General features: G+C 34.6%; 1 protein-coding gene and 1 pseudogene across 2 annotated transcripts; both read right to left on the bottom strand.

The window, feature by feature from the left end:
• Positions 1-771: 771 nt before the first annotated feature.
• On the bottom strand, positions 772-3,597 carry LOC143637556 (labd-13Z-ene-9,15,16-triol synthase, chloroplastic-like; annotated as a pseudogene). The gene is made up of 2 exons (XR_013154449.1): positions 2,642-3,597; positions 772-1,391 (listed from the first exon to the last, which is right to left on the bottom strand). The product of XR_013154449.1 is annotated as a labd-13Z-ene-9,15,16-triol synthase, chloroplastic-like (transcript).
• A 1,585-nt stretch (positions 3,598-5,182) lies between these two features.
• LOC143637555 (actin-like) lies at positions 5,183-7,380 on the bottom strand. The gene is made up of 3 exons (XM_077104922.1): positions 6,948-7,380; positions 5,867-6,874; positions 5,183-5,632 (listed from the first exon to the last, which is right to left on the bottom strand). The coding sequence occupies exons 1-3, from the start codon at positions 7,005-7,007 to the stop codon at positions 5,567-5,569; spliced, it is 1,134 nt and encodes a 377-aa protein (XP_076961037.1). The 5' UTR covers positions 7,008-7,380; the 3' UTR covers positions 5,183-5,566.
• Between the last annotated feature and the right edge of the window lie 8,672 nt (positions 7,381-16,052).

Raw genomic sequence — 16,052 nt, 5'->3', positions numbered from 1 at the left:
CACTAACTCTTACTAAATTAGTAAATTCTTTACTTTGCAAAAAAAAATTTGTATAGAAGATAAAATAAGAAGGGATTCCATGGTCAACCTCTAGCCTACCATATTCAAACTAATACTCCTCTAGACTGTTTAATACTTTCTCCGTCTCATTATAAGTGTCCACATTTTATTTTTTATTCGTCCTATTACAAGTGTCTACTTTCAAAATTTATTAGCCAATTTCCAAGTTTACCCTTAAACACACACAACTAACATTAATAAATAATATTGATGGATCCACTTTTCAAGGGCATTATTGTCATTTGGTAAGAAAAAAAATAATCATTCAATTCACCTTAAACTTTGTGTTTTTTAAACATGGACACTTATAATGGGACGGAGAGAGTAATATAAAACTATAAGTAGTTTATTTGCCAGAAAACGCGGACAACCATCACTCACAATTTTGTTTTAAGTGTTCATTATAGTTTCCAATGCATCAAGAAGCTATCGTAATAAGAATATATTTTGGAACAATGAAATACATTTTAAGTGTTTATTATAGTTTCCATTAGCCGACCATAGAATATATTTCATTGTAAACTATGAAATACGGAGTACAAAACAATGAAATGTATTATATGGTCGGCTAATGGAAACTATAATGAACACACACACATATATTCTTTGTAATCAATTTTAGAAAAATAAAATAAAATACACATAATACGTTTACATTCATTATTTAATTGTTTTATACAATCAACAAAAGAAAGAAATTCTACAAGAGTATTACATATAAAGGCTCGCAATCGACAACCTTTGAGATGGGATAGGGTTAGTGGTTTTCGTTTCTTTAATACAATTCCAAACATTTCATTAAAGTCATGATCTTCACCTTTGGGCAAACTCCAATCGAACGAATGCAAGAGTGAAGCCAAGATAAACATTAGCATTTTCTCAGCTAATGGAATCCCTGCACACAATCTTCTACCTGACCCAAACGGGAAATACACCGAGTTCACCCCTCTGTAATCCCATTCGTCTATCAAGAACCTCTCAGGATTGAATTCCAAGGGATTGTCCCAATATTGAGGATCCCGATGTATTGACCAAACATTTAAAAGTATAGTACAACCCGTTGGAACTGTATAACCACCTACTATGCATGTCTTACTTGGTGATCGTGGAAGTAAGAAAGGGACTACAGGATACATGCGTAATGTTTCCTTAATTATTGCTTCTAGGTATCTTAGTTTTGGGAGATGAGATTCTTCAACTATGTTGTCTAGTCCTACAACTTCTACTAATTCTTCTTGAACTCTTTTCATAACTTTATGATTGTGCATAATACGTGTCATTGCCCATTCTACGGTTGTTGCCGTTGTTTCCGTTCCTCCGATCATAATATCCTAATAAAATAAGTAGGTAGAGTCAATCTCAATTTCTTGGATTTACATAAGTGGACCATGTTTAAATCAAGTTTATCATCCATGGTAGTTATTATTACTAAGGGTTACTCACTCGCGCTTCGTGGCACGCACCGACCGATGTTAAAAGTGTATAACCGAAAAATAAAACATTAAATACTGTATTAATCAGTAAATAAGATAAAATATGTGCAATTTGCACAAATTTTACTTTAGACTTTAGTTCATCTTTTATATATATATATTTTTTTGAACGATCGATCAAAAAAATATTAAAAAGAAGAAAGCGAATACCAACAACTTTTATTTTTGAACGACCAATTATTAAATACTTTTTGTTAAAGATCTTATATATATATATATATAGTTTTTTTAATATATAATATATTTCTTTTTGAACAACTAATTTTTTTTTCGTTATTTCCCTCTTGTGAGGCTTGAACCCAAGTTTTCGCTAGATAACATCAACACCGGTCAGCTAATTAGTATTTAATTGATCATTTTTTATTAAATTTATTTTTTATTAATTATTATGCCTCTACTTTTAAAAATCCGATAGTTGTTGATGTTTTAGCATTGTTATTAGTTGGTTGGTTTAATTTTCATTATCATTTTTCATTATAACTTATGTATATAAAAAATCTAGTTTTTCACTTATATCGTTTTTGTTCTTCATTTTAATTCTTTTAAAATCATACAAAATTAGTTTTTATCACCCGTATTCGGGGGCTGTTTTATATTATTTGTTTTTAATATTTATCTATTTTTTGAATTTTTATTTTCTTATTGTATAATAATATACTTAGGGTTTGATATTAAATTGTTTCACAAATAAATGAAATGTTATAACCCGGTTTAAAAGTTATATGAGTTTGATGAGACCCAAGACCCGTTTATTATTTTTTACTATAAAATTGGTTTTTTAATTATAAATAATATATATTTTTTTTAAATAAGTCGTATATTAATTTTTAGTATATCCATACTTTGTATCAAATATTTGGTGAGAGATTAGTTTTTAATTTAATTAGATGTTATAACTCGTTTAAGAAATATATGGGTTTGATAAGACTCATACCCGTGAATTCGGGTCAAATGTATGAGAAGTCTCCATTTAAAAATCAAGCAAATCTGGTGACTCCAAAAAAAGGGGGAGCGACACATCGCGATACGTAGGATTTTTATGTTTTCGTTTATATATATTATAGATAGATATGAAGAACGAATCGTACCAGGAGTATTGCCTTCATTTGGGTCATGCTAAGCGAAACACCATCTTTTTCATCCCTGTGATCTAGTAAGATTTGTACAAAATCTTTCTTTCCTTCATACCCGACTTCTTCTTGTGACTTTTTGAAGTTGGATTCGATTCGATTTTCAATTATGCTAGTGAAAAATGCATCCAACTTGTTAACTTGCATCTTCATGTCCCGCTCAACACCTTGTAGATCGAATCGGGCAAGACTAGGGAAGAAATCAGACAAATTAACTCGTCCAAAAATTTTAACAACGTCAGAGGTCACCGTACTTATCTCATCTCCAAGATTGCGAGTTTTCAACCCTTCATCTACGGTGTTTTCCCAAATTGTTCTTGTTAGGACATTTGTCTCCGTAGAAAAGGCAATATCAAGAATATTAACCGCGGTACCAATTCTATCAAAAACATTCTTGACGGTTTTTCTAACCTCTTCCCTTCGAAAATAACTAGTTGCTTTAAGATTCTTGTTGCTTAGAACCTCATGGACGAATATCTTATGAAGCTTACGCCAATTAGGGTTATTTTTGGAAAAGGCTATATCTTGGCCTCCATAAGTTAACACTAAAGCCGCAGTTGGTTGGTCACGGTTAGAAAAGACCTCATCTTGGTCACGAACCACAACCTTTGCCAACTCTGCGCTACTTATCACGACGTGAAACCTGCTTCCTAGTTTGAACTTAAAGATCGGGCCATAGGTGTGAGCCATGTTGGTGAGCTGCGTGTGCAAGTCCGGAGTAATAAATGGGAGGTACCCGACAATCGGGAATGAAAAAGGACCTGGTGGCAACGATGGTGCACCATTTGAGGGGTTTGAAAGTATGAACTTGTACCATAGTATAGCCAATATTAGTAGTGAAATGGTGACACTGATGCTATAGTTGTTTCGGCACTCTTCAAGCCACCATGCACAATATTATTTAGCTGTTTCATTTTGTAGGTTATATAATGTGAATAAGTCTCTTCAAGTATATATTACACAGCTTGCATGTACGTCATGTGACTCATCTCAACACGTTTAATGTGTTATTCTGCATTATATTTCTTTTTAGATGCATTCACGAGATCAAACACGTGAGTCGTGACCTTTATTTCTGCTTCCAGTTTTATTTTAATATAATAACACATCATTTAAAAAATAAATAAATAAAATACCTTAAAAGTAAAATTCATTAAAGAAACCAAACAAAAGTAGGATGCCGAAAGAAAATTCAAAACTCGAGTGTAAGAGACCCGAGCACCAACGACAGTAAACCGTAAACCTTCATAGATAGTTGCATCATCAGATAACAAACTTTTTTTTAAAAAAAACCTTTATTTTCTCTCACAACAACAAGGTTTCAGAAGCCTTAGACTGTGTCTAGTAGATGTAGCCTCTATGAGGACGTTTTTTGTCATGTGACGTCACATCATCATAGGAGTTTTTTTTAATAAAAAAGGGTGTAGTGGATGAAGATTTGAGCCCCTACCATTATTACCTTATTATTATTATTATTATTAAAGGGCTGTTTGGGATTCCTTATTTTTGCTCATTTTAGCTTATAACTTATGGGTTATAAGTTATAAGGTGTTTAGGAAAGTTGAATTTTGTGAGTGTATAAAGTATAAGTTACAACTTAACTTATATCTTATATCTTACATAAGGTATAAGGAGGTAAAATAAGGAATCCCAAACACCCCCTAAAAATAATACAACACAAAACAACCAACCAATTATACCCTACCAATTTCCCCATATCCAGCGCTTCGTGGGAAACACTCCCCCTCCAAAACGTTTTTAAGACTTCTTGAGTGTGAGAATCACCCAACCACATGTGATCTTACGCGTTTGTTTATGTGTACACACATATATTAGATATATAATAATCTTTATTGTTAGAAAACCACGGATTCCACGTAGCAGTAGTTCTAGCTCAACACATTAGGAGCAGGGGGCTCTATCTAAAGGAGGTACGGACCCCTCCTATAGTACGGTACGATGCAGCTGAAAAACTGCAGTCTTCGAAGTCCTTTTTGATCGATGGTCCCCTTTAGGATTAGTGCTACTTAACAGCCTTTTGGAAGGATACCTTTTCCTCGAAATGAGAAAGAGGATGGTACACTTGAATTGTATTATTTAAGTGCTTATTTCTTGTCAAAAATCCTACTTCTACAATTGGTAGGTCACCAGGTTATTCAACTAAGGCCAGTGTGAAACTAAGAAAGATAGATGCGTCTAAGACATAAGCAAACTGTGCACGCTATAAGAAATTTCAACACATATAAACAAACAAGGGCACCTAACTTATAATACAACAGTGCCATGGCAGATAGGAAAATTATCAATAATAATTAATAAGTGGTCCTTCCTATATAGTCTAAAAGGATTTGGCCACTTTGCCTGAAACGATAACAACAAATAAAATGGATTTAAATAAATAATAACAAAAATATTTTTAAACACTTAACTTTTAAAGTTATCGCTATTCGGTGACATTTTTCCTAATTAACATGTCTCTAAGCTAATTGACACGAAGATCCCTAATGATTTTTAAACAAGAGCCAAAGTCGACTAAGTATTAATAGCGATATGTTCTTTAATTTAAGTAATTAATCACTATACATCGGACCCCTAAGAGTATTAGAAGGATTTTACCAGTGTTCGTCGTTTAAAAAAGAAAAACAAAAGGATAACGCACAAACACGAGAGTTTCTACATAGATTCTTAACCAAGAATCATCAAATCAACAAAACATAGTAATATATGCTCCAACTTTCTAAAACAATATGAAAATTAAAGAATAGTGGAACGTACAATACATCAATAGTCACAAATCATATATGTAGTTTGTAAATCATAACACAAAACAACAAAAATATAAGTGTGCAAGCCGAACACGACACCAGATCGAAGTTGCACAAGTTAGAAGCATTTTCTATGCACGATAGACGGACCAGACTCATCGTACTCAGCCTTCGCAATCCACATCTGCACTCAAAACACATAAAAAGTTAGCATAAAGTATTTTCATATTTTGCTTTCTATTGTGTGTGTATATATATATTGTTTTATACTAAATATTATTTTTATGACGTCATCTAATTATTAAAATTGTTTGCTTTTATATTATTAAATCCATCTAACTGGCCTGACCAGTGAACCAGTTAGACGACATGTGTGATGTCCAGTCCGGTTTTTAAAACATTGGTTACAAAAGCAAACCTGCTGGAAGGTGCTGAGTGATGCAAGGATGGAACCACCAATCCAAACACTATACTTCCTCTCGGGCGGGGCGACGACCTTGATCTTCATGCTACTCGGAGCCAAAGCGGTAATCTCCTTACTCATACGATCGGCAATACCCGGGAACATAGTCGTACCGCCACTAAGCACAATGTTTCCATACAAGTCCTTCCTAATATCCACATCACACTTCATGATAGAGTTATAGGTAGTCTCATGAATACCAGCAGCTTCCATTCCAATCATGGAAGGCTGGAATAGAACCTCGGGGCAGCGGAATCTCTCTGCCCCGATGGTTATGACCTGCCCGTCGGGCAGCTCAAAACTCTTCTCGACAGAAGAGCTAGTTTTTGAAGTCTCGAGCTCTTGCTCGAAGTCTAGTGCTATGTAAGCTAGCTTTTCCTTCATGTCACGGACAATTTCTCGTTCGGCTGACGTGGTGAACGAGTACCCACGTTCAGTCAGGATTTTCATTAACGCGTCAGTCAGGTCACGTCCAGCCAAATCCAACCGAAGGATCGCGTGTGGAAGCGCGTACCCCTCGTAAATGGGGACGGTGTGACTCACACCGTCCCCAGAGTCCAACACAATACCAGTTGTACGACCACTAGCATACAAAGAAAGCACGGCTTGAATTGCGACATACATAGCGGGTGCATTAAACGTTTCAAACATGATTTGAGTCATTTTTTCACGATTAGCCTTCGGGTTCAAAGGCGCCTCGGTGAGAAGAACCGGGTGCTCTTCGGGAGCGACACGAAGCTCGTTGTAGAAAGTGTGATGCCATATCTTCTCCATGTCATCCCAGTTATTGACAATACCGTGTTCAATCGGGTATTTTAGGGTCAATATACCTCTTTTGGATTGGGCCTCGTCGCCAACATATGCGTCTTTTTGGCCCATTCCAACCATCACACCCGTGTGACGGGGACGGCCCACAATACTTGGGAACACGGCCCGTGGTGCATCGTCACCCGCGAATCCAGCCTGTAAAATTAGTTTGTTTATATGAAAGTAAAAAAAAAAAGTTTGTGAAAAATATATTATGATTATTGATTACCTTAACCATTCCAGTTCCATTATCACACACAAGTGGTTGAATATCCTCGTCTGCCATCATAAGTTACCTAAAGAACCGAATATGCATACGCGAGTCATGAATCACATAACCGATATAGTGACACACATGATCATTAATACAAATACAAGAAAGAATATGTGAATAAATCCATAATGCCAACATAAACAACACTAATAACCTAAAACATAATGTGGGATTTGTCTAACATGTATAACCTATCTCTAAAATGATATGCATATTGGGGTGCGAGTTTCTAACACAACACGAATTTAACATGGAATTTGTGGGATTGGTTATGGTATAAAAGGGTTCGGGTGATTTTTGAGTCGAACCCACAAACACATTTAGTTAATACGGTGGGTTCGGGTCAACCCAAAGGGTTCGCGGCTGACTCTTTATAGTTTTTAGATAAAATTTTGTGTAATAAATTAAATTGGTTGGGTATCTTATTTCAAATTTTAAAATTAAAAAAGGAAATATACATAAGATTTTATGATTAAAATATAATTGTTTTGTATTTATTTTTGTAAAAATGTAAATTTAAAGTATTAATATATATAAAAAAAACTTCCGGGTCAAATGGTTTATGTTTGCGTCAACCCGTGAATATTCGTGTCATATTTTGGTTCACATAGCTGACACGATTTTTAGGTTGGGGACAGTCAGGGTGGACCTACCAACACTAACACGGCCCATTTAACACCCATACATACACATACAAACATGCATATCATATGTACATGCAACAGAAATAAGTATTTTTCTTTAACGTGTATTCACTTACAGTGGTTCATTTATAGCAGAAGCATTATATTTAAAACAACACAATTTATAGATTTAAATCAATCAAAATCGATAACATTATTAACATGAACGAATTTGGAATAGTAAAATGTTATGTACCTAGTATGGAGGAAGCGAATAGGATTGAAATGTGGGGAAGATGAAGAAGAAATGGATTAATGAAGAAATAGCTACAAAAATGGGTTTGAATGAGGGGCTGAGATGGAATTGCGGCAAGAAGTTGTCAATGGTTATTAATTGTTGTATGGAAATTAAAATGGGAGACCACCAAGAATAAGATCATATAATGTGGGCTTGGGAACTAAAGTTGGTTGGTGGACTAGGACGGATCGGAAGAATTAAAAACAAGCAAATGGGCTTGGCTGTTTAGCAGCCCAAAACTGGGAGCTAGACAACTTAGAGGAGCACAAATCGGGTTTTTCAAATATCTGGGTTCGGGTATGACCGGGTATTGGTAATAACTGGGTCGGGTTCGGGTCCCGGTATTGTCTCTAAAAACCATACCCTATGCATCGGTTCGGATCGGGTATAGAACTGGGTATTCAAAAACCAAGTATTTGAATACCCTATTTCAGGTATTGAAAAAACCATGTTTTCGGGTTTTTTGGGGCTTTTTTTTCGGGTATTTTTCAGGTATAGATTAGATTTTTTAAAAGTTTACACTTTTTAGGGGTATTTTTCGAGTATTTTTAAGGTATTTTTTAGGTATACATCGGGTATTTGAAATACCCGGTTTCGGGTATTGGAAAAACCCGGTTCCGGGTATGGAACCGGTTCGGGTTTTCGGGTATTACCGGGTACAAAACGGGTCCGGTTCGGGTTTTAGTGCCTAAATGGTTCGCGTACGGGTAAAATGCATTTTACCCGGTCCCTATCTGTACCCTACGGGTAGGGTCGCGTACGGGTTCGGGTATTAAAAGCCCGGGTTTCTATTTCGGGTTCGGGTTTTTTTGTGCACCTCTAATTACAAGGAGTCAAGGAGTGGCAGATTTGTGATCATTCGATTAAACGATTAATCTATTGCATCTAATTATTAATCCATCCGGTTTCTGGTTTCTTGTATCATTAACAATTGGTACGTGGTTGAATAGTATTAGTGAAAGAAGAATTAAATTCAAATGGATCCAGTGAAATACGCAGAAGATGATATCAAGAAAATAAGTTTTAAGCTAAAACGGATAAACAATTTTTGTTTAGAAGCATTTAAACATGATAAAATGCATTTTACTACAAAATGGTTGATTTTAAGACTATGATCAAGAAAATCCAGGAGTTGAAAAATTATACTCCATAACATCCATTCCGACGATACGACAACTAGTTGGGTATAATTCATGTACTACTTTTTTTAGAACGAATAAACTTTTGCCCTGGCATGTCTGTATATATAGGGTTTGAATTCATGATCTCTTATTTCATATCATAACCACATTACCATTTTACCAAAATAGGAATGGCAATTCATAAACTGCTTAAAAAAAAAAAAAAAGATACGCGTGTAGGAACTTGTTGGTCATCTTCGTATTGAAGAGGACAACACGATGGCCCATAAGGATAGCCTTTTGCAAGCTTGTAAAGCAAATATGGTTGAACATAGGCAATAGAGGTGCACAAAAAACCCGAACTCGGAACCGGACTCGAAAAAACAACCCGGAACCGGTTTTTCTAAAACCCGGGTATTTAATACCCGAACCCGACCCCGACCCTACCCGTAGGGTACGGATAGGGTATGACTTTCAATGTTGAAACCAGAACTCAAACCCGTACCCGATCTAAACCCGATAATACCCGAAACCCGGTTCTAGTTATACCCGAAACCCGGGTTTTTTGCATACCCGAACCGGATTTTTTGCATGCTAGGATATTAGTGTTTGTGCACATATTTTTGTGTGGCTGTCCACAGATCTATAGCCGTTCTCCAACGGATCTTTTTTGGATCACGTATATGATATAAATACTTGTTTAAAGCAACACCTTTTGATATACCAATCAACAACTGAAAACACATTAAATATATGTTTTTTGTATCATTGTTTAGTTGTTATGTATGTTTGAATGAACTTTGAAGTTTGTATGCAAAAAATTGGAGTTAGGATAAAAAAATGAAGCAAATATGTTAATAGAAGAAAACTGTAGAAAATGGGTTTTTTCTAATACCCGGAAAATAGGGTATTCAAAACCCATAAAACGGGTTTTTTTCAATACCCGAAAATAGGGTCTTCAAATACCCGGGTGGGTATTGAAGACCCGGTTCAATACCCTACCCGAACCCGGTACACAGGGTATGGTTTTTCAAGCCAATACCTGACCCGAACCCGACCCGATTATTGTTAATACCCGATTTTTCAATACCCGATTATACCTGAACCCGGTTTCATATCCGAACCCGGTTTTTCATAATACCCGATTTGTGCACCTCTAACAGGCAATTCTTAAAAGTATCTTTGTTATTATAATCTAGTGTACGTTCAATAATGATTCCATGTATACTACTTTTATATGTGGTTGAACTTTAAAATTAATCATTATGGTACCATGAATATCCAACGTACGATCCATATTATGTCACATGTGACCTCACAAGTGGTTCTCTCCCAACGTTCGATTAATAACTAAGAAGCCTGAAGAATAACGTATTAACTTACTTATTGTATCATTCTGAATCCCTTTTTTTTATATCTATCATGATCAACTACCTAAATGTATACAATGGACATATTTTAAATATTTACTAATATCTGGATGATCATTATAGGGAATAACGTCATCAAACGGTTTGAGAAAAGAAATAATAATACCAAGCTAGACAATAAAACAGTAAACTTGGTTTTCGTCATAAATAATTTAAACCATCTATAAATATAAAATTTTCTATAAGTTCATTTATTTTACATATGCAAATCCGTTTAGTGTATAAATCCAATTGCTATTATAACATTGGTTGTGTGATAACGTTGTCATAAAGTCGTTGACTACCGTTGTCATAAAGTCGGGATTTGTAGCCAACCAAATGACTACCGTTGTCATAAAGTCGTTGACTCGTAGGGAATCTTTGGAAAACCATCAAACCTGGCGACATTTCTGACAACCCAGTCTCAGGTGGTCTGACAAGATTTAGACGGACTGACAGGATTATCCCTGCTGAATCACTGGGTTTTTCTTTTGTCATTGTTTAGTTGTCGACCGCTAAGTTTTTTTTTAACTGGCGGACAAATTTATTTTAAAATGGTGCTTGACAATTTTAATCTATCATTCACTGAATTTGAGGCTCGAAAAAAACATAGTGGCGGATCGACAAGAGTATATATGGGTGGATGATTTGGGAATGAGCTTGTTAAATGATCATATTGCATACTTTGACTGGTTATATGGACATTTTAGTTATTTTTCCGTGTGACATGTATTCATATATTTTTTTAGATTTTTTTGATATATTTTAAGAGAAGGGAATTTCATATTCTAATTTAATTAATCATGTAACAGGCTGGAATATGATAGACAATATTGTATAATAATATGTTAGTTTTTTATATTAAAACGTAACGAACAAGAATCATATTGCGTATATAAAATTGCATCCTTAACATGTGTCAAAGTTCTTCATTAGATTAATAATACTATACAAAGATATAGTCATATAACTACTATATATAACAATAGTTTTAAAATACAATATGGTGGTATGTCAAGTCGATGGATATATTTTAAAATCAGGGGCTAGCGCATGATCCATGCCTGTGTACGTCTCAGTCCAGTAGAATTTATACTTTTTTTTAATGAACTAATTTAGATTGGTTAAGGGTACATTTCATTAAATTAATAGTTCAATTAAAAACTTAGATTAAAACTGGCCTATATAACAGCATACACTCTCATTCTCTGCATGCAAAAATACTTCACTAACAAGTGAACAACTATTGAATCATAGCAATTAGTTTTTCCTCTCAAAGGTAAATTAATCATTTGTTTTTCTTACTCAATACAGTAACCATACATATGTGTGTACGTATTTGCGCGCGTTTGTTTTTAACATGGGATTTTGATTAATATATATTGCATATGTTATACAAGAAATGGTGGTCATGTTTATGCTTATTTACCACCCTCACTACCGCAGCCACCATGGAGTAACTATAGGCCATCAGCACCAATGATGCCACCACAAGATGCCCGTGGGTACTCTATTACCGCACGTCCACCAGCCTCCCCAGTCCCACCACCCTACTACTACTATGGGTCGAGTACCAGTAGCGATGATCATGCCAAAGGTTATCCATGCACAATAATGTAATTCGAGCAGTCACGGATCTAAGTTCATAAATCAGGGTGTGTATTGTGTGTTATTATTACAAATATATCTATAATGTTATTTCAAATTCAATTAATATGTGCATGTGTATATCAATGTAAATAACAAAGGGAAAAAAAAGACCATCTTGGGTTTAAGATGCATATTTTATGACTCATGTTTATTGTTTCATTCATGACAAAACATATATGAAGTATGAACTAGACAAGGTTGTTACATGTTTAGATTCGTTACTAGAAATGGAAGGAAACGTCAGCACATCAAACAACTATCATGACGGTTAGAATGGGCCTTGTTTGTTTAAATAATGGATAACTAGATAACACTCGGCCATCAATTGTTTTACACGTGTAAGGATCTAATCTTCAATAATTCATGCACTTTTAGACCATGTGTAGTGGCCTAGTTATGTCAGGCATTTTGGCCCATAACGCCGGGAACACCACCCCCAGGCAGTACGAGAGTTTTTTTTTAGCGTTTTGTGTATAATGCTGGTTGAAGAAAAAAAAATCAAAAATAATAATAAAATAACAAAGTTATGGCTTTATGGGGGCGTTATAACTACACCCTATATTTGTAAAAAACCATAACTCTGACTAGGCGCCACGTGACACATAATGCCTGGGGTAAGACTTTATGACTACGCATAGCCAAAACAATATGAAAATCGTTTGAATTAATTTGGTTCTTTTGGCTCATTAATTCGCATGGCGTTTCAAGAATTATCGAGGTGAACTAAGAATAGTTGGATGATGTTTACAGACAACTCTCCCCTCAAATTGGAAGTGTATACAACCCCAACATGAAAATAAGATTTGTATGTTAAAAGACCAGCAAGACTCTTAGTCAAGCAAATCCGCAAATTGATCTAAACCACGAGTGTGGGACAAGAAAGTTACCATCTTGAAGCGTTTCTTGCATAAAGTGATTTTTTTCGAACGGTGACTTTCACAGTTAAGTTATCTCACTGCGTGTACACGTCGCGCCTAGCCACCCCCGTCAGGCCAACTATGACATGATCGGGATCCGAGCTGGCATCCGAGTTTGGCTTGGCGTTCCCGGTAAAACCCAGTTGGCTCACCCCGCCCGACGGCACGACAAGTTGTAATGCTCTGGTAAAATCCGGTCGGAATCAGGATTCAAACCCGGGACATCCGGGTCATCCATCATGTTCCTGGCCATTGGGGCAAGCCCCGCTGGTTTCTTGCATAAAGTGATAGTTTAACTGAATATGCTGTACATATGTGTATATTACGTAACTAAAGATTAAATAAAATTATACATATGTGTATAATACGACGTTTTTTTTTGTTTTTTTTATTTATTATTTTTTTTAATGAAACCGGAATGAAATATAAGAATTTTGGTTTTTTTACTTTTTTAAAATTTTTGTTATTTTTTGTTTTATGATTTTTTTGAATATTTTTTTCAAATGTGTTTTTAGTGGTCCAAAATGGTTCTCATAGTTTTCAATTTGCAAATGGTTCTCTTAGTATCCTTACCCTATATATATATATATTTATATATACATTAATTAGCAGATTACGGTGTACTCACAAACATTACCGTTCATAACATTACCCTATCAGCTTGTCTAGTTTAAATTACTGATACGGGCCGGGGTAATTAGCAAACCTAGTATTAAAGCATAACTTCACCAGTATAGTCTTGACGATCCATATGAGTTGTTCTTCGTCTGTCACAACTCACAAGCTTGAAATCATAAGTTTAACAACCCTAGTCTTGGCATTAAAATTACAATTTAATTTTAAATAGATGATCATTTTTACCAAATTAATAACGCTAAAATATGTTAAAATCATGTAAATAGTCATTTCACATGCATTTGACTTTTATAGATCTAACATCAATTAGCAAAATATGAATGTTGCAGTTTGGAAAATAGTATGAACCAAATCTCTCTTAGATGAACTTGCACTGAATTTTTGTACTGTGTTGGACTATATTTATTTGTGTAGATCTACTTTGTTGTTTGAAGATTATTATATACAGCTTGATCTTAATCGAAATCTGTTGCGAGAATCGGCTACTATATATGGTACAAGCCGGATCTCATGACTCTATACCATAAAATAACTTTTATGAAAACAGTAATGAACGAGAAAATCAATATCTAATAATACACCTCTACATATATAATGGTGGTTCGAAAAAAAATTTAACAACTTACAAGATGTAACATAATAAAAATTATTACATTGTTTATAAAGACACATGAGTACTTATCAGATAAATTTCGACCTCGGAGCATACATTGGTCCTAGAGAACAACATGATTAAGGGACTGTTTGTTTACATCTGAATGGAACCATTCAGATGTAAAAATATGATTCATTCAGACTTTAGACTGTTTGGTTCCAAATAGAAAAACATCTGAATGGTTAAAATTAGGTCTGATTCAGACTTATTGTGGTTGCTGAATGGGACAGAGGCTCATTCAGATCTGAATGAACCAAACAGCCCCTAAATAAGAGATACCGATTCCTTTCTTACCAAATTTTATTAGTAATAACGACGTTGCATTTAATTCAATTTCAAAGCTTGCTGTTGCATTGAAACATAAAAATGTTGACTAATCTCGCTAACATTTACCTTGGATCAATTATCAAAGTGTAACTAATTAGATTACACAGGTATGATGAAATCATTCAAGGAACTACTTACTCCCATTTCCGTGGACCCACCCCCAACTTTACTTTGCAGTCTGAAGGAAAATGTTGTCAATAAACTCAGGATGCTATTTTACAAGTGTATAATGTTAAAAGCAGGTGAATCACTTTGATCAAAAGCTACTGAATTAAATATAAGAAAGATGTTACGGGCAATATTCTTTTAAGAAAACCAGTACAGAGCAGTATGCAAATGCTAGTTCAGTGTGCTGTATATTATTATACATTTAATTGTAGCATGGTTTCTCTGACTTGAGCCTTCAAGAAACACCGTTACCTGAGAATGCATGTTGTCAATAAACTCATGATGCTATTTTACAAGTGTGTAATGTTAAAAGCAGGTGAATCACTTTGATCAAAAATAAGAAAAATTAGGGGTGTCAATTCCTGAAACGACCCGAAACCCGACACGAAAAAATATAGGTTTTGGATCGACTGACACGACCCGTTTTATGAAACAGATCAACCGAACCCGACACGTTTAAAAAACAGGTCAACTCGAACCCGACCCGTTAAAAAGTGGTTGACATGTTAAGCCGTTTAACAATTTTAGAGAAGTTAATATTTTTATATTAGAGATAAGATGTTTTAAATAGTTAAATATATAAATACTTAGTTTATTATTTTTTTCATATATCAATTAACTTTTAAAAGTAAAATTAATTTCTTTTTACACTACTTTTAACTGCTTATACTTCTAATAATTTCATTTTATTAGTTCTAACTATATATTCTTTGGTTGTTCCATTCGTTTGTTGAGATAAATATGTGAACCTAAGTTTGTTAATTGAGAATGAGAGATACATACACAACAAACAATTACATTTATCACAAATTATTAACAAGGTCTATATGAATAAAAGTAATTAATTGTTTAATTTATTACCAAGTCTATAGATATTACCTATATTCGTATATGAACATAAAATGAGTTGACCCGAAACGCAACCCGAACACGACACGAATTTAAATATGGGTTGGGTTAGGGTTGAAGAATTTCAACACGCTAAAACCTATTAACCGGTCAACCCCCAACCTGACACGATTGACACCTCTAAGAAAATTATCATATGCAATATTCTTTTAAAAATTTTAACAAAACCAAAAGTCCAAAACAAAGCACTATACAAATGCTTCAATACGTTGTACAGCTTTAATATATCGTAATTGCTCTAAGTCTTTAACTTGGATAACTAGAAATCATCATACTCAGTAAATCACACCAATAGCAAAACTATGGTTGGTCTATCTTCAAGAAACATTGGATAATTAGAAATCAAA

Source organism: Bidens hawaiensis, unplaced genomic scaffold, assembly GCF_021521415.1.
Source record: "Bidens hawaiensis isolate Kalapana, Puna unplaced genomic scaffold, B.hawaiensis_p1.1 tig00008374_1, whole genome shotgun sequence".
Taxonomy (NCBI): domain Eukaryota; kingdom Viridiplantae; phylum Streptophyta; class Magnoliopsida; order Asterales; family Asteraceae; genus Bidens; species Bidens hawaiensis.
This window is presented reverse-complemented; position numbering and strand designations above follow the sequence as displayed.

Excerpts from the sequence above, each read along its gene's own strand:
- LOC143637555 (XM_077104922.1), bottom strand. The coding sequence starts at position 7,007 with ATGATGGCAGACGAGGATATTCAACCACTTGTGTGTGATAATGGAACT. Across the intron at positions 6,875-6,947 it reads ATGGAACTGGAATGGTTAAG|GCTGGATTCGCGGGTGACGA; the intron begins GTAATCAATAAT and ends CTAATTTTACAG. Across the intron at positions 5,633-5,866 it reads CACTCAGCACCTTCCAGCAG|ATGTGGATTGCGAAGGCTGA; the intron begins GTTTGCTTTTGT and ends TTTTGAGTGCAG.